The sequence below is a fragment of the Adiantum capillus-veneris genome, chromosome 12 (genome assembly GCF_014529385.1).
Source record: "Adiantum capillus-veneris isolate H3 chromosome 12, ASM1452938v2, whole genome shotgun sequence".
Taxonomy (NCBI): Eukaryota; Viridiplantae; Streptophyta; class Polypodiopsida; order Polypodiales; family Pteridaceae; genus Adiantum; species Adiantum capillus-veneris.
The window spans coordinates 42,215,541-42,241,278 of NC_140942.1; the positions used below are offsets into that span (position 1 = coordinate 42,215,541).

Sequence of the window (25,738 nt, forward strand, 5' to 3'; positions counted from 1 at the left end):
AAGTATCCTCTACCACGAGTGGATGAGTTGTTTGATCAATTCCACAGGGCAATATACTATACAAAGATAGATCTTCGTTCAGGATACCACCAAGTGTGTATTCTACTGCAAGATATCTCCAAAACTGCCTTTAGAACACGGTTTGGCATTTTGAATTTTTGGTTATGCCTTTTGGTCTAACCAATTCTCTAGCTACATTTATCAGACTCATGGATAGTGTCTTACATCCCTATCTTGGAAAATTTGTTGTGGTTTTCCTTGATGACATTCTCATTTACAGTAAGACTGAAGATGAACACATAGAACACTTACGATTAGTGTTCAAACAGCTACGAGCTCACGTGATGTATGCTAAGAAAAGCAAGTGCGATTTCTTTAAAGCATAGATACATTACCTCGGTCATGTGATCTCTTATTCTGGCATCAAAATGGACATTGGCAAGGTCGCTGCCATTCTTCGAAGGCCACATCCCAACACGGTTGAGGAGCTTCAAATATTTTTAGGCATGGCTGGATTTTATCGACAGTATATCCATGATTATGCCAAAATTGTTGTTCCTATAACGGATCAACTTAAAGCGAAAGGTAAGACCTTTTCTTGGGAAGAAGCCCAAAAATGCAGTTTCGAACAGCTCCAGGTAGTTATAGCCACTGCTCCCATCCTAGCAATCATCGACCCACTTAAGCCGTTTGTGGTAGAGACTGATGCTAGTGATAAAGCAATTGGTGTGGTACTTCTCCAGGAGGGAAGACCTATATACTTTGAAAGTAAAAAGTTAGATAGATCTCAACATAATTATTATGTCTATGAGAGAGAGCTCTATGCCATAATTCACGCTTTACGAAAATGGCGACACTATTTGTATGGCGCCGAGTTTGAAGTAGTTTTTGACCATGAGAGTATCAAGTGGTTTACTACTCAAACGGACTTGAAGGGCCGTAAAGCTAGATGGGCCAAAATCCTTCAAGATTATGATTGTAAGCTACAATATCGCAATGGGTGATATAATGTAGTAGCGGATCCACTAAGTCGAATGCCTCAAATTAATTCACTTGCTTTCACGGAAATAAAGAGTGGATTTTTAGAGTCATTACGTGGCAAGTGTGCACAAGATCAATCAAATGCTAAAGTGTGGAGTGTAGTTTTAAAAAGGGATCCCTCACACTCACATGTCTCTGTACAGCCAGTTCAACAAGTCTCTGCACGCGCAAATAAAAACTCCAACACACATAGCTCCACCCGTACTCAGGAAGAGCTTAAGCTATGGAAGAATTTTTCCATTGATGATGGTTACTTACTCCACAAAGGTAGAGTATGTGTGTCAAAGGACTCAGACACTAGGCACCAAATCTTATTTCAGTGTCACGATAGTCCAAGTGCTGGTCATCCAGGTATTCGTAAGACGTATGCCTTAGTTCGACGGCAATTTTATTGGCCGGGCTTACATCATGATTTTCAAGAGTACGTACTAAATTGCCAATAGTGCCAAGTTAATAAGTCAGAGCGCCTCAAGGTAAATGGCCTTTTATATCCTTTGAAGATTCCACAACGTAAGTGGGAGAGTATCTCTATGGATTTTGTAGTAGGACTACCTACTACAAATCGTGGCCATGATGCCATTTGGGTAATTGTAGACCGTCTCACAAAGATGGGTCGATTCATTCCCACTAATTAAAACGCCAAAATTAGCAAGGCTATTTGTAGAGCATATATATAAACTCTACGGTCTTCCAGCTAGTATTATTAGTGACAGAGATCAAAATTTTGATAATCACTTCTGGAGAGATGAGTTCCAAAAGTTGGAAACTAAACTTAATCTAAGTACGGTTGATCATCCAGGAATGGATGGTCAAACAAAAAGAATTAATCAAGTGCTAGAGGATATGCTACGAGCGTACGTTAGCAAGAACCAAACCAATTGGGAAGACTACTTACCTATATTTGAATTTGCTTATAATAGTTCAAAGCATGTGACTACATGGTTTAGTCCATTTATGCTTTTGTATGGATTTCAACCTAGATCACCCGTTATGGTGGGGTTGGCTAAGGAGAAGATAGAGCAAGCAAAGGATTTTCTCCAAGACCATTTTGACATGCTTCGAGTTGCTCGACAAAATGTTAACCAAGCTCAAGATCGATATAAGAAGTACGCAGATGAGCATCGACGTCTTGCTACTTTCGAAGAAGGAGACAAGGTTTTCCTCAAAGTACCGGAACATTCAGAAAGTCTGAAGACGAAAAAAGTTGCTTAACTTTCACCACGCTATTGTGGAAAATTTACCCTTCTCAAACGTAGTGAAAGGGCGGTGGTAATGCGTGTGCTAGTCTCCACCCAACCATGCTATCTTATAGCCTCTCCCTAGCGTACACATTGTCCGGCCGTGCCGGTGGCCTTGCCCGTGGGACCCATGTCCTTACATTACCCACCCTTGGAGAATCGTTTTCGTCCTCAAAAACGAACGTAGAAAAACATTTCTTAAGTGTGGATACATTCTCCCATGTAGAACCTTCTTTAGGTCTATCTAGCCATTTTACCAACACGTGTCGTCTAATATGATGTCTGGTGCGAAGCTCATGAGAATCCAAAATCTTTTCGGGCTCATGAGGGATCAAGTGATTTACCACCGGGTTTACCCCCTACACGTGATGTGCAGCATTGCATGGATGTCTTGCCAGGCACTAAACCGGTGAGTAAACCACCTTATCGTATGAGTGCTAAAGAAGCCAAGGAGGTTGAGAGTCATTTGGCTGACTACCTTGCTCGTGGTTTCATTAGACCTAGCACTTCTCCTTGGGCATCACCAATTCTATTGGTAAAAAAGAAAGATGGTACTATGCGCATGTGCGTAGATTATTGCGGATTAAATGCGATAACCATCAAGAACAGGTATCCTCTACCTCGAGTGGATGAGTTGTTTGATCAACTCCACGGGGCAAGATACTCTACAAATATAGATCTATATTCAGGATACCACCAGGTGAGTATCCTACTTCAAGGTATCTCCAAAACTGCCTTTAGAACACGGTTCGAGCATTTTGAATTTTTGGTTATGCCTTTGGTCTAACCAATGCTCTAGCTACATTTATGACACTCATGGATAATGTCTTACGTCCCTATCTTGGAAAATTTGTTGTGGTTTTCCTTGATGACATTCTCATTCATAGTAAGACTGAAGATGAACACATAGAACACTTACGATTAGTGTTCGAACAGCTACAAGTTCACGTGTTGTATGCTAAGCAAAGCAAGTGCAATTTTCTTGGGAAGAAGCCCAAAAACACAGTTTCGAACAGCTCAAGGTAGTTATAGCCATTTCTCCCATCCTAGCAATCGTCGACCCACTTAAGCCGTTTGTGGTAGAGACTAATGCTTGGTGCGGTACTTCTCCAGGAGGGAATACCTATAGCCTTAGAAAGTAAAAAGTTAGATAGAGCTCAACATAATTATTATGTCTATGAGAGAGAGATCTATGCCATAATTCACGCTTTACGAAAGTGGCGACACTATTTATATGGTGCCGAGTTTGAAGTTGTTTTTGACCATGAGAGTATCAAGTGTTTACTACTCAAATGGACTTGAAGGGCCGTAAAGCTAGATGGGCCAAAATACTTCAAGATTATGATTGTAAGCTACGATATCGCAAGGGGCGATATAATGTAGTAGCAGATGCACTAAGTCAGATGCCTCATATTAATTCACTTGCTTTCACGGAAATAAAGAGTGGATTTTTAGAGTCATTACGTGGCAAGTGTGCATAAGATCAATCATATGCTAAACTGTGGAGTGCAGTTTTAAAAAGGGATCTCTCACACTCACATGTCTCTGTACAGCCAGTTCAACATGTCTCTGCATGCGTAGATAAAAACTCCAACACACAGAGCACCCCTACTCAGGAAGAGATTAAGCGAAGGAAGAATTTTTCCATTGATGATGGCTACTTACTCCACAAAGGTAGAGTATGTGTGCCAAAGGACTCAGACACCAACGCCAAATCTTATTTGAGTGTCACGATAGTCCAAGTGATGGTCATCCAGGTATTCGTAAGACGTATGCCTTAGTTCGATGGAACTTTTATTGGTTGGGTTTACATCATGATGTTCAAGAGTACGTACTAAATTTCCAACAGTACCAAGTTAATAAGGCAGAGCGCCTCAAGGTAGATGGCCTTTTACATCCTTTCGAGATTCCACAAGGTAAGTGGGAGAGTATCTCTACGGATTTTAATTTGTGGTAGGACTACCTACGACAAATCGTGGCCATGATGCCATTTGGGTAAGTGTAGACCATCTCACAAAGATGGGTCGATTCATTCCCACTAAGACTACGGTTAAGACACCGAAATTAGCACGGCTATTTGTAGAGAACATATATAAACTCTACGATCTTCCAGCTAGTATCATTAGTGACAGAGATCAAAATTTTGATAGTCACTTCTGGAGAGTTGTGTTTCAAAAGTTGGAAACTAAACACAGTGATCATCCAAAAACGGATGGTCAAACAGAAAGAGTTAATCAAGTGCTAGAGGATATGCTATGAGCGTATGTTAGCAAGAACCAAACCAATTGGGAAGACTACTTACCTATATAGGAATTTGCTTATAATAGTTCAAAGCATGTGACTACAAGGTTTAGTATATTTATGCTTTTGTATGGATTTCAACCTAGATCACCCGTTACGGTGGGGTTGGCTAAGGAGAAGATACAACAAGCGAAGGATTTTTCCAAGACCATTTTGACATGCTTCAAGTTCCTCGACAAAATGTTAAACAAGCTCAAGATTGATATAAGAAGTACGCAGATGAGCATCGTTGTCTTGCTACCTTTGAAGGAGACAAGGTTTTCCTCAAAGTTTCGGAGCATTCAAAAAGTCTGAAGACGGGAAAAGTTGCTAAACTTTCACCACGCTATTGTGGACCATTTACCATTCTCAAACGTACAGGTCAAGCGACCTATAAGTTAGATCTTCCAGAGCACTCACGAGTTCATCCTGTTTTTCATGTTAGCCATTTACGAAAAATAGCTAGGATAGAATGATAATGTCATTGACACAGGTGTGTTACTTGACTTTATTGAACCTCCAAGCATCCCTCATGAGCCCGGAAAGATTTTGGATTCTCATGAGCTTTGCACCAAACATCATGTCAGATGACAAGTGTTGGTAAAATGGCTAGATAGACCTGAAGAAGGTTCTAGTTTTCCTACGTTCGTTTTCAAGGACGAGAACAATTCTCCAAGGGGGGAGTAATGTAAGGACATGGGTCCTACGAGCAAGGCCACCGGTACGGCCGGACAGTGTGTGCGCTGGGGGAGGTTGTAAGATAGCACGGTTGGGTGGAGACTAGCACACGCATTACCACCGCCCTTTCATAGGGGTTGTCACATTGCTAGGTGCTGACATGGCACGAGTGTGGCACACACCCTGTGAAAATCATCCACTCTCAGGCACTTATTGGCCTGAGTTAGGCACTTGTCAATGCACTTCTCCAATTGAAAGAGGTCCACAAATATACCTTTGTCACGTGACTCAAAGCAAGGAGAACACCTCTGTGTCTTGTCGTAGGTAGTAGCTGATGTATTATCTTGAAGTATTTTTAAAAAGTAGAGTACGAACACATCTACGGGTGGCCTTTTCTTGTGCTTATCATGCATGTAAGCAGGAATGTTGTTGAAGTCAACAACGACTGCCAGGGCATGAGGGCTAGTGAAGTGTCCCAATCATTGGGGTTTATCCTTGCACTCAATGGGCTCTACATCATCACTAGGTGATTGAGGTTTTGATCCAACCACTTCAATTATAACTACACAATACATAATATGGTCAAAACATAAAAAATTAAGACACTGCATAAAAATCATAGACAGAATACTTATATATTATAGTCTCAGCAAAAAGTACAACAACATGACCACAAAAAACAAAGATGCAAGAAGTTAAAGCTTCTTGCATACTCTTGTTTTGGGGGGATGTGTGTTAGTACTTTTTTGGGGTCCTAGGGTAGGCCATCCGCCACATGCCTTTGCCTCTTCTCTCCCATGCCACTAACTTTAGGGTCGCTTCCATGTCAAGGTCGAGCTTCTCCTCTTCAAACTTGACACCCTTATTGGCATGGCTTGCTTCTATAGTTGGAGCACTCACATCCACCTCATTAGTTTTGATGGGAGAATGAGCATAGGAGCAATAGCCTGAGCAACAAGATTTCGTTTCTTGACATAACTCCCTAGGTTGTACATAGGAGAGTAGCTATTTTAAGTTGATCACAATAACCAAACTAACCATATGCAATCACATATGGGAGAAGAACATGTAGACAACAACCAATAGAACCTTGAGTGCTTGGAGAACCAAGTGTCTCCTTGTGGATGTCTCCATTGCCAAGCTCATCAACTTTTCCAGCATCCCAAGAGCCCGATAACAGCCTTCTATTATTTTGTATTTCCTTATCAAGGCATCCAGGTCAAAGGGCTCATCCACAGGTCATCCACATCGTGCATGAACAATGTGGAAGTGCTTGTGTCACCCACCGCTTCAAGCATTGGCTCACCTTACACAAGACAGACAATTAGTATAAATATCAAAAAGTAGCATGCACCCTATTCTAAAAAATAAAAAACTTACCTACATGCTCCTCATGAGCAGTCCCAAGTGCTCAACATCTTGCAATAGCAGGTATCTCCCACTGATAGTGTAGGACAACACATTTTATCTTTGTGGAGCACACAACAAAAAGTACACATGGCAGGTAATTAACTCCTACCACATGTTTACTTAACACCTGGCCACAAGCCACACATGATCCACCAACTATAGTCGTTTCAGCACTTAAGATAGACATCGGATGGAAGGGTAGGCACTAGAAGGGCTCTCTCTTTAAGAAAGTGCATGCCTCCTTTATGAAGGAGGCATATCTCCTCAGCTCACAAACCGCCATATTCATAACCTCAACCGAAGCATGTTATGCAAAACAAAAGAGAAATAGAGATGACACAACCAACTATGAGTACTTCAAAGCACATGTACGGCCTCAACTACTCTTGTTACCGATTGTTAGCACCCAAAAGGACTTCTTGCCACCTATCAACATATGTCAAGCACTTTCAAGTGCACTATTCAAGCACTTTGAAAATCACTATCAAGCACTTTCGTGCACTTTTCAAGCACTTTGAGGTGCTCGGGAGTAGTTCGTTGCACTTTTAAGTACTTTCAAGTTTTTTCATGCACTTTTAGAAATGCTATGTAGCATTTCAAACACTTTCATGCTAATTTCTTAATGGTATGAAAATTATTGTTATGATTGTGGTATCATAATGGTATGAAATTATTGTGATGTATATCAAACCAATAAGATATGAAACCGGTTAGATATGAAAGTAATATGATAACCATATAATGTATGGATGCAATATAGGGATGGTAGGTAAGATATTGAGATAATATAATACACTTATGATATTGGCATGATACCAGTACATGACATTTTCAATATACCAGTATTATAGAATATCGAACTAGTATTACATCGTGTGATAGTTTAATGATATCATTATCATATTTAACCTTTTACATATATGGCAGTGATATGAAATAGCTACGTTTATTATATAGGTACAGATGTCGTATCGATAATGGGTTGATATGAAATAGCCATTAGTATGATATAGGTATAAATATGGTATATGACAAAATGACAAGAAATAGCCATTGCACTCTAGATAACATGGTATGAAAACAAAAAGACAAAGTTGTTGTGGTATCGGTATGATATTGACACATCTTCAGGTAGCAATGGGATACCAGTATCATATCATTATCATACCGATAGATATATTGGTTTGATATCGTTATGATAACAATACAAAAGAGATACCGATATGAAATCAACTAATATAATACTCATACCATATTGAAAACAAACCATATCATAAAGGTATAATATTGGTACCTTTTTTATATGATGATGGTATCTTACCTTTATGATACCGTTTATATGATACCGGTACTATACCAGTATGATATACTGGTATAGTACCAGTATGCTATCAGTATACCGTTGTTATACTGATAGCATACCTTTATAGTACCAGTTTTCTTATAATTTGATACCATTTCCTTTTAGATTCATATACTATGGATATGATCACGGGTGGGTCTACCAGCAAATTAATAAATATCTCGTAGACTAGTGATGGTGGCGAGTATGGATCTCCTAAATTTGTATTTGATGGAGTTTTGTATCCTTAGCTCGTGGGTGTCTCCTAGCTCTAACCATCTCGGCCTACTATAGGGTGACCCGTCGCTTTGTTTGTCTGACGAGAGGCAATAGGGTGGTGATCCTCTTGAAGAATACTATAATTTGTGCAGCAGTTCCAACTAGAGCAAATTCATAAACTCCATGATCTATGTTATAAGGTGGGTTCTCGTGAAAAGAGTCTTATACAGGTCTATGATACTCTCATATGCTCTATATCTACACAAAGAGCTCCTCGTCCTCAATCACCCTCTCTATAAAAGGCTAGCAAAACCCTCTCAGCTCAGAGGGTATGAGCAACTCTTCCTATCTCTATCTCTAGATACTGTGATGATACCTAGAGTTGACCAATCGCCACTCATGAGCTATGTGGCGCGTATGTGTCCAAGTAGTGTGGCCTCTTCCAATGCCATATGTGTCGTCTTGCATGCAACATCCCACGTTCGGGCTGACCAAGACTCCTGCTCGTCTAACTCTAAAAGCTATGTGAGTCTTTCTGATGGCATCTCTCTCATCCTTTGAATGAAGAAAACTCTCTGGAAAAGAGCCTCGACTAGCATGGGAGGAGTAGCTAGCTCCATTCTAAAAATTTCATGCGGTACTAAAGGCTTGCCGAAGAAGAACAAGCATGATATCATACATATCTATTGATGGACTGTCAATCCGTGTGCATGAGGTGGCTAAGAGCTACAACGTACATCAAAGCTGGGGTGACCAAATAACCCCTTGGTCGCATGCGAGGCTATTAAAAGTGTGCCAGTAACCATGACTTGGCAGCCGTTAGGAGGGCAAGCAATTCCCAATAAGAGGAGCAGAAGGGCGGGTGGGGAAGAAGAGGCCCATTGAGAAGAGCCCTTCAATCTCTTTGCTTTGCATCACTGCGAACTCTTTAGATTCCTGTGGAGAAGAGATGCTCAATCAGCATGGGGCAGTTGGATGGATCTCACGACCCAATTACTTAGCTAGAGCAATGATCCCTGCGCAGAGTGCAGATATCCCATTTGATTTTTGCAATAATGGTGACCTCCCTTAAGAAACCTTCTACACAATGTAGAATCATGAGGCCACCAATAAGAGCACACAATCTTCTTCAGTGAGGGCCAAAAAGCATTGTACCCTTTGTGTGTCAATTTGGCAAAGCCGGGATATCGATCAGGGGCCACGCAACCAGATTAGCTGATGAAGCAAGAAACATAACTATGCATGTTTTTTCCCATATGTTGGGCCTTGCTTTGGGTCACTTTACTTTAACAGAGAGCTAATGCTCCACAGGTCGTGCCGTAAAGCCCGATAGCTAATCATGCATAGAACTGTTAAATTTTGTTTTGAAAGCCAAAAGCAGTAGCACTCAAATTATTTACAACGATAGACAAGGTTACATTTTTTGAAATTTCAGAAGCAGTAGCACTCAAATATTTACAAGGATAGACAAGGTCACATTTTTTCAAATTTCAAAAGCAGTTGGTTGGTCGTCAATACAAAAGAGGCAAAGGGCACTCAGGACCTATGGCTAAACGAGTAACAAAATTTAGCCGGAAGGCCATCTGCTCACCAAGAAGCCATAGCTTGGTCAATGCCAGAAGAACCAAATCTACTTAGAAAGTCAGCTCATACCTCAATACAATAGAAGCAACTCGGTTAAGTGAATATAGATCACTTGTCAGTGACAACTCTGTGTGTACAAGACGTCTTAAGACTCACAATCCTCAGCTCTATAATCCATTCCCCTGTGAAAATTCAATCTGAATGAAGCTCTGCTGTACACCTCTTCATGCTTTCATGAAGACTTCTTCTAGCATACGTAGTTTACAAGCATCTCCTCTCCTCAAGTCCTGTTTTGTGCTACATGAAGCGGCGGGCCGCTCAAATCCATCTCCTCCTCTGCAAGAAATTCTCCTTGGCTTTGCTTAAGCTGTCAATGCTGTGGCCCAAAAAATTCTCTTTGCTTCCATTGCTCGAGTTCCTGTCTCTCATTGGAGTGTTAGGCTCAACACCAGCAAGCACATTGCTTGCTTTGCCATTGAGGTGGCTGCCACCAGCATCTCGTCGACGATGACTTGTTTGTGAGCGACCACTATCATGAGAAAACCTCAAATCATTAGCATGTGTGAACTTTAGCTTCCTGGCATGACTGGAATAATTTCTAGGAGGCCGAGGCAATCGTGCATTGGCTACCGAACAAGAGCTGCTATTGTCAGAGCTACTCCTAGTACTACTTATACCACTTTTTCTTGACAAATCATCCGTGCCGCTGCTGCTTCTGCAACTGACTTCTTCATCACAACTTCTATCCATGGCATATTCCTTCATGGTACTTCCTCTTCTAAAGGTAATATTGTTACAGTTGATAGCTCTTGGTACATCATGTATAGATCTTGGTTCATTATGGTCCCCTTGAGTATGTAGCATGTGATCATTGTCATCTGCCGATCTGTACATGGCAGCTGAATGCAGCTCACTACCTGATTCATTGTTGAAGCCTTCACTCCGTGATTCATGATTACCACTCTCAGATATGTACATGTCACTATCACAACTCCCTTTCATCGAATTTCCCTCTAGAAAAGTGCTTGATAGTTCATCCAGGCGCCTCCAGGAGCAAAATGGGCTCGTTGCTCTATGAGGGCTGTCAATCTTGACGGGGCTGTCCAAGTTGAAGAGCATGTTGCTTGTCACTACCTTTGGAGTCACTTGAATTGCTCGTAACTCCGAAACCTGGGGGGGGAAACAAATTTGGGTCTTTTATGGATATATAGTAACAATTACCCAAGCTTTGAGACTTTAGCTTGGCAAGTCATGGTTTATTCAAGAAAAAAGACAGACAGAAATTTGTGTCCTCACTATTTCTTGTAGAGTTAAATTCTCATTTTCAAGCCTGGAAATTGCCTTTTCCCTTTTCTTGCATGCTTCTCTACAGGTTGCCAATTTCTACAAACCACAGTTCAGACTTTAGCTGTTTGTGGCTGTGACAAATTGCTGTTGGTGAAAATAAAAAATTTGAATTCTAGATCGGTACCTTTTCTGCATCCTCCAATAGTCTGACTTTGGAATCGAACTCCAGACATGTATCACATGTTGACTGCTATCATGCAATTGTCAATCAGACAAACAACGTTAGCAGCTCATTCCATTAGCTGGACAGGGAGCCCGACTACAAGTATTAAGCAGCTTCAAGGAAGCAGCTTTCTCACAATTTTCGGTTTACAAGTTCACTTAACACAGAAACGGCCATGGCCTCGAATGCAACAGTGAATGCAAAAGTTTCAAGCGTGGGAGGAGCCTGGAAAATGAACTTCATTCATGTTCTACCATGTGCTTCACAATTGGAAAGACTGTGCATAGAGAGACTTCCCTTGATTCCAAGTAACCACTCTCTTCGTCGCAACTCTTTTGCATTACAAGCTACACCAAACTAGAATGGCAAATCCATAACTCAAGAAGGACTCTATTCCATAACTCAAGTACCCCAAGAGTGTGTTAAAAGGAAAGTGTGGAAACCAACCAGATTAGATTGCTCGCTTTATTTAAGTAATGACAATTGAATTTCTTTTCTGATTGCTTAGAAATTGGTTTGGAAATGTGTAGAACTTTACCTTATCAAGGATTGGTGCACAACCTTCTTTTTTGAGCTCTGTATCCTTCAAAAGATTGATTTGTGCTTCCATGGTAGCCACCTGTGTGAAAAGCTCCTCACTTCTCACTCCTGAAATATGTTGGGGATTGAAGAACAGGGACAAAGAGAGCCCTACCTTTGCTGCCGCACTTTCGAGTTCTCCTAGCAGTTGCTCAATGAGAATTTCTGAGGACCAACCATCACTATCAGACTGACTTCTGCCACATAAGGGTGTCAACAAACTGTCAACAGTGCTGTTGACCACCAGGTCAACAACTGCCGAGCCAACTTTTTTCTGGTCTCTTTCTTGATCTTTTGCACAGCTCAAACTCAAGTCTCGACTTGTGGAAAATAGCCCCTGACATATTTGGGAACCAGTTTTGCAATAAGTTAATGGCATGAGATTCTGGATATATTCTGGAAAAAATTATTAAGCTACCTTGCTCTTCCCCAGCATGGCAATGAAAGCATTTTCTTCAGTGGCATTTGGGTCTTCCCCTAAGACATTCCTCAGATCTCCGACGGTCCTTTGTAGTAGGGAAAATTTAGCCAATGCTTGATCAATGCTTCCGCTCAAATCAGTGACTGCTACAGATATGCGAAGAAGCGTTAGAAATTCTTTTTCTAATTAGATTGCGGCAGAAGCAGAAGTACTCATTGCACCTGTTTCAGTATGACACGATGGTGAAAGATCTTCATGCTGAGAAGAGTTTTTTGATTCCAGCATTTGCACCTGATAAAGATGCTTTGAGTAAACTAATAAACCGAGAAAAAAACTCCAGATGTTTCCTGGTAGCGACAAATCACACATTCAAAGAGAAATATTCTTGCTGTAGACCTGAAAAATTTTCGGTCAGCCTAAAGGGACTCTGCAAATGAACGGAGAAATCTCACCTTTTCCTTTACTGAAGCAAGAGCACTCATCAACTCAGGAGCCTCATTGTCTTGAATCTGCCTCATCACGCCCTGATATGTAATAATCGATACACATAAGTTGGACCCTAATACTACTTAAAACTCGAACATGTTTGATCTAAATATTTCCCTTTTAAGTTTTACTGGAATGATTTTGTAGAATGGATGATAAGCTCTTATCCAATTCAAATGAAAATGGGTATGGTACAGATGAGAAAACATAGAAGTTTAAGACCAAGGCTTACTAGCAACCTGCCAAATCCTTACAGTAGTCTACAGTGCTTGCAAAGAGGTACTAAAGCTTTATACAATGTTAAACCACCTCATTCAAGCTAGAACTAGAGGCTATTCCACCAAAACAAAAATAGAGTACAATATGCAAATGAGCAGGTTCGTAGTTGTTATAATGCAGTCCCAAGCTGCCTAGCAAAAATTCTTTCTCTACCCAAAGCGCCTATGTGTCAACCTTACCCAGTAACTTCATATAGAAACAACACAAAGAAAGATACAACAGCTAAAGAGATTGTGTAGAGCTCAGTTTCCTTTCATTTTAGCATTCATTCAGGGCGTATAATGTTTTAAATTCAATCTTAGGCTGTATGTCTTTTAATTCAGCAATCAGCCAAAGAGGTGTTGACAGAGCCTGTGCTTTGCAGTCCAAATCAGCAGTAATAATCTTCATATGGCTGGTGAAGAAGCATAGATAGTTCTGCGTCCCAGACCGTTTCAAAAACACTAAATTTTCCTATCGTTGCTGATAAAGAATAGGCAGTCCCAGACTACCTAGAGAAAAGCCGTTAAAAGAGAAAAACAATGATGTACAAATTTTCGAGCCATAATCCCAATGCAGCCATCTGCTCTCATTCAATAAGTCTAGTATTGCCCATTACTAAGCGAGACTACCATCTTCCAACCAACCTGTCCAACTATGATAACGCTTGTTTCACTCCTGGAGGATGTAGCTATAATTCCTTCCTTCACTCTTTCTAGTCATGAGTTTATGTTCAATTGGTAGCAAAGAACGCAGCACTATGCTCTCTCACTGGCTTGTTCACATTTTAGGTCCCAGTCCTAGATTATGAATCATGATAGATAGTGTAGTGAACTTGGTCAAACCTTTAGTTGAAGGAGTAGTTCCAGCCAAGGCATAGGAGTCGTCAGAGAATCTTCTGCCATGTTTCTGCCTTCTTTCTGGAAAAATCTGTTGACATGATCAACCTGCATACCAAGAGAAGTTCATAACTTAAACTACATTCATACAAGCGCATTAAATTATCCATCTGTACAGTACTCTAAATGAGTTGGGACTGAAGACTTTTCTTGCCTGTGGACAGAAGACATTGTTGCAAGGCAGCTGAGGTGTGTCCAGCATGCACAATTTCGTCACCAGCAACTCTGGTGTGGGAGCATCAAATGGCCCTCCATTAATTGAATGGGACTCTGATAGCCTGTCCAAGAAAGTTCTTATCTCATGGTGGTCCTCATTAGACCTTTCACTAGAAATTGTACTCCCAAATCTGTACGAACTCTTTCTGAAGCTGGCAGCTCTCATGTTTTTTCTTAAACAAGCAACACGATCAGGCATTTGCTTTAAACCATTCCCTATTTGAGGAGTGTCAAACTGCTCCAGCCTCAGAGCATCGCCCTTCGGTGTGCTCTCTAGGCCAAGTTTCAGCAAAGATAAACCATTTTCAGAAGAAAACACTTCGTCTCCAGATTCCTTAGCTTCCTTACTCAAGTTTTGAGCTTGTTCTTTCCAAAATGACAAATGCTCCTGCAGCTGACCAATCTTCCCCCGCAAAATCTCCAAGTCTTTGTCCTGCGGATTGTACAAGCAGCCTTCAGACTTTTAATGACCTGAGACAGTGAAGCAGGGTTCATTCAAAATACACGTGACTCCAAAAAAAACCTCTCTCTCTCTCTCTCTCTCTCTCTCTCTCTCTCTCTCTCTCTCTCTATTTGGCCTTTTGAAGACGTTAATATAACATTTCATCTCTCTCTCTCTCTCTCTATTTGGCCTTTTGAAGACGTTAATATAACATTTCATCTCTCTCTCTCTCTCTCTCTCTCTCTCTCTCTCTCTCTCTCTCTCTCTCTCTGTCTCTCAAGTGTGACAGGATCTCTCAACCGTAAGTGAAGTGTGACAGGATTCTCATACCTTTAGGTCAATGGCATGCTCCAGATTTCTCAATTCCTTAAAGTACTTCTGTTTTGCAGCAGTAGCAGCCGCTGCAGTGACTGCAACAACAAGCACTTTCTGAAGAGGGGCAAATCCATTCCAGGCAACTGTTTCTTTGGGTCCTGTTAGTTTTACAATCCCATCAGAGATTACGTCATCCGCATCCACAAGGAGGCCAGGAAGCGTCATCCAAGCAATTCCACTATTGGCTCCCTTCGTTGGGGAGTGCAATTTCCGCATCGATCCTTTGAGGTTTAATGAGAGGGCTGAGAAACCCCTAGCTCCTGTGTTATGAAAATCAACACACCTTGATCTAGAACACAGAGCTCTGAGTTTTGGGAACTTATTCTGAGGGCTAAGAATTTGACCTCGGAAGGACAAGCATGACAAGCAAGCAAGCTCTGGGCATAGGTTTCCTTCTTTAGACAGCAACGGCTTGGACTCCTTATGTCCATTTTTAATAACAGCAGCTGGCTCGTCCACCTTCTGTGCAGAAGTCTTCTCGGATTGAGTTGGAGGCTGGCAACCAGACCTCCCATGAGCCATATTGTTTCTCTTCTGGTTGATGCAGAATTACCAGGTCAGGATGGCATTCATATACCTGCAGTGAAGGGGCGTTTGGAAGGTAAGCGAGCAAATAGTCAGAATAGCAATGGTAAGGACCACAACAGTAAGATGACAAAAGAGGGTGCCGGCACTATCATGCACAGCTGCTAACAGATAGAGAAGCGTGAGGGCTGATGACTTGGCTGCCGGCTAATTGCTTGAAAGAAATTGGCCGTCAACAGCGATGAGCTGATTTACTGGTAGGGACGATGCCTTTCTCATTATGACAAGAACATGTTTGACATATTGATGAGGGCGTTTTACAGAGACTTTGAATTACCCTCAAACTTAGAGCCTGAAGGTCGCGGTCATGGAATCCTACTACAGAAAGCTTGGCAGGAAACTCGCATGGCAGAAATCATCAAGCAAAAGCTTCCCTTCTTGTCAGCATTGAATAATCTTCGCACAGACGGTTTTTGTTTCACAATCAATCAGTTCTGGTTTTTGAAGCTTCGCAGCAGAAGACTAGACTGGTGGGGTAAACTTAAATGGTTATTCGAGAATCAACAGAGAAGAGAATATGGTGACGATGACAACGCCTACTGAAAGGTATGGAAGACAAATGGCGAGAGAAGAGCGAAGGATGGAGAAGAAAAGTGTGCGTGTGTGCGTGTGTGTGTGTGTGCGCTCGCGCTTTAAGACGAAAGGGGAATCGCCTACCTCTCTCGCGCTCCTACTGCGTTTCTCCTTCTCCAGGCTGTTGTGGAGGTCCCTTGGGCCCTGTCGTTGTGTATGGACTGTGGAGTCATGGACCGTTGAAGCTGATGTGTTTCTCTATTTATGTTAATCTGGCCCTTTGTTCAAATTTAAAATTCCACCAATCATGTCTCTCCAAACTTCGCCTCTAATCATCACCAGCCTTGCATGTATAGTATAGATATGCTAAGAGGGCTTTCTCACGGCGAGTTATTAAAATTGTGAATATAGAAGGAGACTTTGTTTTGAGAAGCTTGTTTGGCAGAGTTTTCAACTCTAAAGAAGCTTCTTCACGTTAGAAGAACAAGTGCTAGAAAGTTATTCAGGCAACTGTTGAGGCCTTTATCACAAATGTGGCATCCAATGGACAGGAGATACTCCAACAAGAAAATGTGCTCTCACTATGCAGATTGAAAGCTGCAAAAAGTTCACTTCAACGACTAAAGAGAATCAAGAATGAGCCTCAAGATGGGAAAGACGTTGGCCCCAATGAGCTAGTTGCTAAGTCTTTAGCTACTCGCTCGGCATTCTTCGGTGACAATTTCACCCTCCATTGATGTGCAACACTCATAGCAAAGACTCCAAGGCAACCCTGTAGATTGCCAAACCAAAATGAGAACTAGTATGGCATATACATGGAGCATTAGAAGCCAGCTCAATCTAGCACTTCACTAGAGAATACACCTTGACTCGATATCTTGCTCAATCCCGTCCCCCTCACCATACACACAAGGGCCCATATGCTCCTCTCACTATTTCTTCCTCAAATGTTCTTTTTGTTGCATTCTTTTTTTTTTTTAAGTGCTCAATTGAGCTTGAATTGCTTAAAGCTTACAAAGTTACAAAGAGCCCTGGCATATCCTTTGCACAGGGTTTTCCAGGAAAAAACACACCAGAGGGGATGACCATCCTGATTAACCTTACTTATGTAACTTGTAGTTCTTACTACAATGTATTTTCCACTAGCACGTTTCTAGAACAGCATTTGTGTCCAAGGGATCACACTGCTTGGGTACAGCACTATTGGAGATTGTTGTAGATAGAGGATGTGCCCAAAGCCAGGTGTTTGATCCAGGAGGTTAAACTATGCAAGGGGTTGGGCAACCCACTTGAGAATTGGGAGTTGAAAACACGAGTGGGGCTTTGTACATATGGTAGTGTTTTTTTTTCTCACCGTGTTTGCTAGTTTTGTAGTTTCTAGGCGAATAAAGGCTTTTTGTGGTTGAACATGAATGGTCAATGAGAGGGTTGGGCAATAATGGCGCAGCTAAAGATGGTCGATGCTATGAAGGGTGCAATGCAGGGATAAGACGGCTCTTAAGGGCATGCCAAAGTGGCTAGGAAGCAATGAAGATCAACGATAGACAAATGGTAACAGATACCTATGCTTGATGTGGTTTTCAGGGCCAAAATGCTATGTTATGGTGCCTATCAGAGGTGGATGTTTGAAGTGTGCAAAGTGCAAAAATGGGAGTGCCAAAGGTGACCCTCATTGTGGTTTACAGGCTGGTCTAGATGGCTCCCGAAATGGAGCTCTCAATACAGTGGCTCTTACTATGCATATGTCAGTAAAAAGTTCCAAATCATCGATGAACTGGAGCCCATAGCAAGGTCGTGCCTAAAGAAGGGAGTTCCCAAATGTGTGGACACCCTCTTGCAGACTAAACCCGTGAAGTCACTGATTTTCTGGACACCCCAGAACAGGTGCAAGAGGGATTCATTCGTGTGCTTGCACATGGCACAGGTACATTCGGCAAGACCTCTAGCTTTGGCTTTGTCTCCAGCTGGGATGAAACCAAGTAAAACTCTCGAAGACTTTGTCCGTCTCTTCACACTTGGCCCTCAAGATGTTCCCAAGTACTTGACCTCATTTGCTTGCTGCCCACTTTTTGGAGACGATCATGTTGAGGTGATCTATCCACTCCTTCGCAAAGCATAGCTTCTCATACATAGTTTTAGTCTTGGGTGAGCTTAATAATCTTTCTCCAGGCCACTTCCAAGCTTTCCAATCACGCAGTGTGGAGCAGGGAGGAAGGGTTAGGTTTGATACCTTTTCTAGTAGTCTTCCAATAAGGAATTCCTCTTGGAGCGAGAGGTTGCAACAAATCTTCAGATGTGCTAAGGTTGCAATGGGGTAAATGGGCGGCTATCGCCAAATCGGTGGGCTGGGCATCCTTCTTTTCATCGCATTCTTACAAGCCCATACTACTCAATCCATGCAAAAGAAGTGATATACAGATTCACTCTCTCAAAAGGGAGAGCTTAGTCGTGCATTGCTCTAATGCTTATCCCATCATCACCCTGAACTATATTTTTTGCACAAGCTCGTTAAGAGCAATTTGTGCAAGAAAATGTGATATAACACAAGAAGTTACTGTACCCTCTGCGCATGCGTGCCATTCGGCTACAACCCCCTTTAAGGGGTTTATATATATAAAGAATGAACACACACACACACACACACACACACACACAGAGAGGCACACACATATGTATGTATGTTTATATACATTTATATATATTTATACATATAGATGTATATATACATACATATACATATCTATGCACACACACACACACACACACACACATATGTATATATGTGTGTGTGTGTTCTTTATATATAAAGGGAGTTTTAGCCGATCGGCACGCAGAGGCCATTCAACAAGAAGTTATTGTCCCCTCTGTGCGTCGTTCGGCTACAACCCCTTTAAGAGATTTACATATATATATATATATATACAGATGATATAACCTATAACCCTTGCTTTCAACATTGTAACCAGCAAAGATACATTTCACAGCCTTATCATCCAGTTTTGTGCATTGTTTTTGTAGCACTAGATCATAAGCCAAACAACCAAAAATACGCAAGTGAACAATAGATGGCTTCTTATCATGACATGCCTCATATGGAGTCATAGATTGCAAAGCTTTTGTAGGACACCTATTAAGTATGTAGGCAGCACACATGATAGCCTCTAGCCAAAAATCATGTGGCAAAGCTTGACTTTTGACCATGCCTCATGCCATGTCCATAAGTGAACTCTTTTTCCTTTTAGCAACACCATTTTGTTGAGGTTTATAAGGCACTATACATTGGGTTTTATTGCACAATTAGCTAGAAATGCATCAAATTCTTTTGACATATACTCCCCCTCTCAGTGAGAACAGAGGGTGGCCACATTACAACCAGAGACATTTTTAATCAACATCAATAACTATTTGAATCACATAAACACTTTGTACTTAGCCTTAAGTGGATATGTCCATGTACGCCATGAGTAATCGTCAATGAAAGTCATGAAATAGAAATTGTTACTAAAAGGAGGCTCACAAACATCACCCTGAACAAGCTGCAACTTGCGAGTAGCCCACACTTAACCATCTTTCAAAAACCTAGAATGATGTATTTTTCCCAAAACATAGCCTTTACGGACATGCTTAGACGGTGCCTCCAAAGGGGCAATGAGGCAACCATATCAGATTTCTACATACGCATCAAACTTGCAAAATTTAGATATTTAAAATGTGCATGCCATAGTTTAGCATCTAGAATAGCTTTAGAATCTATAACTGCATTTGCAAATTTTTCCACACACTTTTCATAAGGATTGTGCTTGTATAATCTATGAGACAAGGTACCTGATGCCACAATAGTATAACCTAAAGTAAGAGTGTGAACATTGCATATATCGTCCACAAACTTTACAAAAACAAGTCTTGCTAATACAATAATAGATAGCAGGTTCTTCTTGATTCTAGGCACAAATAGTACACTATAAAGTGAGAAGAAACAAAAATGATTATAATCTTCCAAGTCCATGAACTATATAAGAGCAGTGGTGCGCCACTGTCAAAGTGCCACACAGATGAATTTGCAAGCTCAATCACACATGCAGCGAAGAAAGGGTCATATTGACATTGCAAATTAAAAGCCTATTCTTCATCAAAAATAAAACTTGCAAATTCTGCAATGGCTGAATTTGAAGACAATTCACTTTCTTTCTTATGTGCCTCTTTAGCCTTTAGCTTAGGACAATGATTTATCAAATGAACAACAACTTTGCAATAGCTGCAATGAAACATTTTTTTTCCTTTTTAAGCACATTTTCTAGAAGGAGTGTTGATATAGGAGGCATTTGTCACAAATGGTTTGCTACTTGAAGAAGGAACGTTGGAAGTAACGGCATTGTTATTTCTACCTCTTCTTTGTCCAAAAACAAATGTTTAGCCGTGTGTTTTCTTGACATAGCCTATGATAATAGCAAACTAACTGATTTAGTAACATTATCATTTTTGTGTAAAACAAGCCTCAAAGTTGAAGTGAAAGTCTAATACAAATATGGTAATTCATCCAAGACGGTTTGTACAAGTGAATGCTCAAGAATGACTTCACCTGCGGCAATAAGTTGCTCATTGTTATTTTTTATTTCAGCAAGAAAAATGTTCATTTTATATTGATCTTTGATTCTAGGTGTTTGACACTTGTATACAATCTATCTAGAATGTCCCCAAGCTTCTTTTGTTGTTTTTACTAAATGAATGTAAGGAGTAATGGTGCGCTTGATAGATAGCACAATCATTGCACGTGCTTGCACATCTCAACTATCCTAACAAGCTTGTTTAGCTATAGGTAAAACAACACGAGTAGTAGGAGGAAAACTGCTAGAACAGCACATCTACTGATTCACCTCCTGATGCTCATCAAAGCTCACCCAAATCAAAGAAATTGAGCTAGGGGGGTACTACTGACTATGCTCAGGAGGATCCAACCTACTCTAATAACAATTGTTGAAGTTAGGGTTGTAGGAATGCACACATACCTTGGAACTCAAGAGAAGCTCAAGGCACACAATGCCGAATTTTTTACTTGGTGTGCAAATATGAAATAAGATAGCCCTAGAGTGATGAGCGTATGTGCAAATAATGGGGGGGGAAATCTCCTAGTGAGGAAAAACACATCATCATCATATCCATGGTAACATATACTATCTCTATGGTTCGTGATGATAATATTCAGATTTCCCTATTGAGGTTATTCCAATGCAACTAGATTTTCCAAAAGCAAAGTTCTTGGAAAAAACTCTATAAATTTCTCTAGTATAAGTCCTTTGAAATTAGGTTATACCTACTTTGCAAAGTAGCATGCCTATATTGGACATATATTTCATATCGTGGTTTGCTTCATTTTGAACTTCTAAATCACCTTCTTGTTGATCAGTTCCTTACTGTTCATATCATTTTTTTGCTTATTTTGTTTCTTCTTCTTTGTGTTGATTGCTTTTTGTTTTGGCTACTTTCACCAAGTCCTCTATTCCATCCATTGCCTCCAATCTTGTGAGTGTATTTTGTATTCCTTCTCAGCCCTTTCAAAAACTACCAAGCCAAGATATCATTAGTCAGCCTTTCAATTTCCCCACCAATCCTTTTCCCAACTGGTTGAATTTTAATGCATAATCCTCCATGATATTTTCCATTTGATTGTCTTACTCTTGCTTAGCACATCATTTGGTGTTTTCTCTCTTCAGAATCATCCCAAAGATAATGCTTGCAAAGTTATTAGCAAGAAATTGATTGAACCGTGGAATTACCTTACCTTCCAGAGTGGCCTCAAAGTGATGAATCTTTTCTGCAAGACAATCAAGTTCTTGCTTTTCTTTTTTCAAAAAAAGTCCAAATTTGACCTTGAGATTGATGATCTGTTGCACCATGTTCGGTTATACTTGTGGAAAGGTCTTGGTTTTGTTGTATTCCTTGCAATGGGTCAAAAAATCTTGATTGCTCCTCACCAAAATCAACTTTGCTACTACAACACCCAACAATTGTGCCACTCCCTTTAAAAATTATTTGAGAAAGTTCCCAACTGTTGTAATTCCCACTCTTTTAGGCTTGGTCAAACTTGGCTTAAGCCTTAAGCATTTCCTTAAACTGCCAAATCAAGAGGTCCTCCAATATCCCATTCACTTCCTGATGTCAGAGCATGGTTTGTCGGTTGCTCCACAATGAGGCCAAAAAAGAGCGCATAAAATATTGGCAAAGCGATTGGAGCAACTTCAAGTGAAACAAAGCACATCAACCTACACACTATCTCGCCAATAGGTAGTTGTGGTTGTAGACAACACAGTTAAGGAGGGGGGAATGCTATTTGCCTTGCTAACTTAAGAGTTCCAAAGATACATCTATAAAGTGCTATTGTAGATTTTGTTATTGTTTTGATAAACTTGGACATATATAGCCTCACATTTATGTAATTTTAGAGTCTATCTGTGTAATCATCAGCTAAGTGGATCAAGGCTAAGCGCTTCCAAGTTGTATCAACTTGACTCTAGTCACATATGGCTATGAGATTATTTATTTTTTGAACATAGACCATTTGGCTAAGATATATAAGGCAGCTTTTGTAAAACTAGAGAGCAAGTCTCTGTCTGTGAGTGTTGTGTACTCTCCCTCTTGCTTTTGCTACTCATTTCTCTCTCATGGATTGTTTGTTTGGAGTGCCATTAGGCCTATGCTGGGATTTTAAAAAAGGTTAATTCTATATTTTCTCTTTTAAAATAGGCCGTTTTTACCAAAAAGAGAGGTAAATAACTTGATTTTATGATATGTGTTTCAATTTTTTTAAATAAGCTTTCCCCACCCCTCTCCTCTCTCTCTTACATTGAAACCACTTTCTCTCACTTTGATGTTATTAAAGGAAGCACTTTTCATCCCTCCACTTGTCTGAAAAGAAAAATTATTACATTCTCTATGCACTCTCTCTCTCTCTCTCTCTCTCTCTCTCTCTCTCTCTCTCTCTCTCTCTCTCTCTCTCTCTCTCTCTCTCTCTTGCTCTCTCGTATATCAAAGCCACTTTCTCTCTCAATCATTAAAGGTACATTCTTTGCTGCCTAGATCTAACAAAAAGTAGAGATCTCCTAAGGTTGCAAATCTACTATCTCTCTTCCTTCATTGTGTCTCTTCCTCCCTCTCTCTGTCATGCTTCTCTATCTCCACCTCTAGCTTAGAGCAATGGGAGAGTCTATTCTACCTACATGCGGTAGCATTTCTCTCTCTAGCACATCCATGAGCAACCATAATTTGAATTGAAAGGGGTCTAACCAACATTCCCTCCCTTTATTCCCTCCGCAAAATCATCTAAATCTCATCTCTGTGAGTTCTTTCTGGTTTTTTCCTCCATAGCCAACATCGTTTGCTTTGAGTTGCTCCATTATGAATCACTAGTACACCTTGTCTCTTTAATTAGCTTGATCAAGCTCACTCTAAATGTCATTCAGCCCCCTCCCATTTCAAGACATTACTAACAAGCCAAAATGGTATCGTGTAAATGATGATTTGGAGCAAGAATATGAAATTATCTAAGTTGCATATCCAATCCCGATGTTGCAGATCAACTACAAAGAATTAGGTGCAAAGCAATCAATTTATGGGTTGATGGTCATATTTACCCCAGTGATCTTCTAACCAATTTGCATCACCATCAATTTGAAATTTCACTGAGCTATCGCATTTTATGGGTGATGGAAAAGGGCCTATCTGGCTATTACAAGAGCTTGTATTCTATGTTCTTTGATGAAATGGAAGCAAGAAAGAAACTCTTTGGTGCATACTCTTTCGTTGTAATTGAACTACGTCAAGGAAATTCAAAAAGTACAAGAGAAAGCCAATGAGAAGACCAAGCAGCTCAATAAGGAAATGGCAAAGCTCAAACAGAGGACCAGCAAAAACAGGAGCTAGAGTGGTGGTGGTTGGACAAGTACGTTCAACCCCAGCACACTGGACGTAATATGTAACGTTAAATAAATCATCTCACACACATTCCCATTGGCTTCCACATTCGCAAATGCAAGAGACAAGTGATGTTCATGCTAAATGTATGCGTCAAACCTAGTATAGGCAAGGGTTTACACTTTTGACATCTATTCTATAATTTTTGCACACTATTGAAGCTTTATTTGAACATGTAGGCATTTGGTATGCATGATGATGGGAATCAATTTTGATGCTCAAGCAATAGGATGTATTCTATTGCAACACATTGTCTAGCCAAAGGAGCTTGTCGAGCTATTCGATGACCCATCTAATGGTAGCATTGCCAAAGTTTATTGCCACAAGTATTATAATGAATTGAAGAAAATTGTGCGGCTTCACGAAATGATGGAGGTATGTAACAGTGTAGGAATAAGTTTCAAAGCTTACAAAACCTTGTGCAGAGCCGTCATGCTAGGACATAGGACAAAGGGGCTTTAGATTGTTGCCAGAACCTTACAATGTTGGCCTTGTGAAGAAATATGCCAATAATGACGTTACCAGCTTTTTAGATGGGTTGCAATGTGTCCAGGGAAGAAAAAAATCATTTCGCTACAGTGAGTTCAGCAATGTGTATGTTGACTTGTTAAAGCTTCAGGAGTCAATGATCAAGTTCTAAGGGTTGCCACAAGAAGAGTGTGATGATAAATTTGTCTTTGTTATGAAGCTCAATGAGTGCCAGCTTGTGAAAGGTCAACGTATCAAAAAGGTAAGCATTACCTTGATGAGCAAGGCCTTGGTGTGCATCAATGTTGGGCTATATGCAGATGAGAATGGAAACACTTGTTTTGGGGCTCAATTGGAGAACAAAATTTGGTGGCTGGTAGCTTTTCATCTCCCACATGAGTCCTTCAAGTTGTATTTCAATCACATTCCGATTGTTGGTGTCATTCAATAACAAAATGAGAAGGACAAAGATTGCAAGTTTTAGGTTTGGGTATGTTCCAAGTTAAATGGCACTTGGCACGAGACTTGAAAACTCTAAATTGTATGTTAGGGTGAAAATAAGGTGCTATGACCCTCTTTCATGCATTTATTGTTTCCATAGTAAAAGTTTTAATGATCACTTATGGTAAGGGTGCAAAGGCCAATAAGTCAAAGGGTGGAAAGAAAAAGGGTGGCAAAGTTGAAGCGAACTCTACAAAAGGTTTTCCCACTACACAAATAGTGAGGCACTATAAAAAAAAATCAAGGTATCCTTAGTTATGACCAAAGTGTAACCCCTAATCAGTTAAAAAGATCCAACTTGGGATCCTATTCTACACACTTCTATTGGCAAATCTACATGTGTGCACCCTTCATGCACGTTTAAGAATTCTTGACAAGCTTCTAATGCTCCACATAAATTATGCTTGGAACATGGAGCCTGCAAAAAGAACGAAAGAGAACTTGATGCTATTCTATCAAGTGGCAATCTTCATGGTGGAATAGTTAAGCTAACAAAGGACAAAAAGGCATTGGGAACTACACAAGATTGCACCAATAAAATATATATGGGTGGTAGTAAAACAAGGCATCTTTTGGGCTATTCTGACTCCCAAAGTCCCAATGAGTTTCAGTTAGGGAAAAAGGTGTGTGACATAACCACCTACAGAGGTAATGAAGCAACCCTTGGAATTAAGTGTGTTGGTGTGTAGCAGTATGCTGATGATATTTTTAGTCTGCTTGAAAGG

General features: G+C 40.5%; 1 protein-coding gene across 3 annotated transcripts; it reads right to left on the minus strand.

Moving 5' to 3' along the window:
• Positions 1-9,615: 9,615 nt before the first annotated feature.
• LOC147445637 (inactive rhomboid protein) lies at positions 9,616-16,351 on the minus strand. Of its 3 annotated transcripts, XM_086525088.1 has the most exons (13): positions 16,221-16,351; positions 15,323-15,555; positions 14,934-15,238; positions 14,100-14,594; positions 13,892-13,993; positions 12,755-12,826; positions 12,524-12,593; positions 12,300-12,445; positions 11,997-12,218; positions 11,841-11,921; positions 11,264-11,326; positions 11,089-11,175; positions 9,616-10,962 (listed from the first exon to the last, which is right to left on the minus strand). In XM_086525088.1, exons 2-13 carry the CDS (start codon positions 15,498-15,500, stop codon positions 10,111-10,113), a joined length of 2,673 nt encoding a protein of 890 aa, XP_086381214.1. In that variant the 5' UTR covers positions 15,501-15,555; positions 16,221-16,351; the 3' UTR covers positions 9,616-10,110. The 3 variants fall into 3 exon arrangements, with proteins under 3 accessions (XP_086381214.1, XP_086381212.1, XP_086381213.1); XM_086525086.1 differs by having other exon boundaries at positions 14,934-15,555; XM_086525087.1 differs by lacking the exon at positions 16,221-16,351 and adding an exon at positions 15,841-16,178 and having other exon boundaries at positions 14,934-15,555.
• Between the last annotated feature and the right edge of the window lie 9,387 nt (positions 16,352-25,738).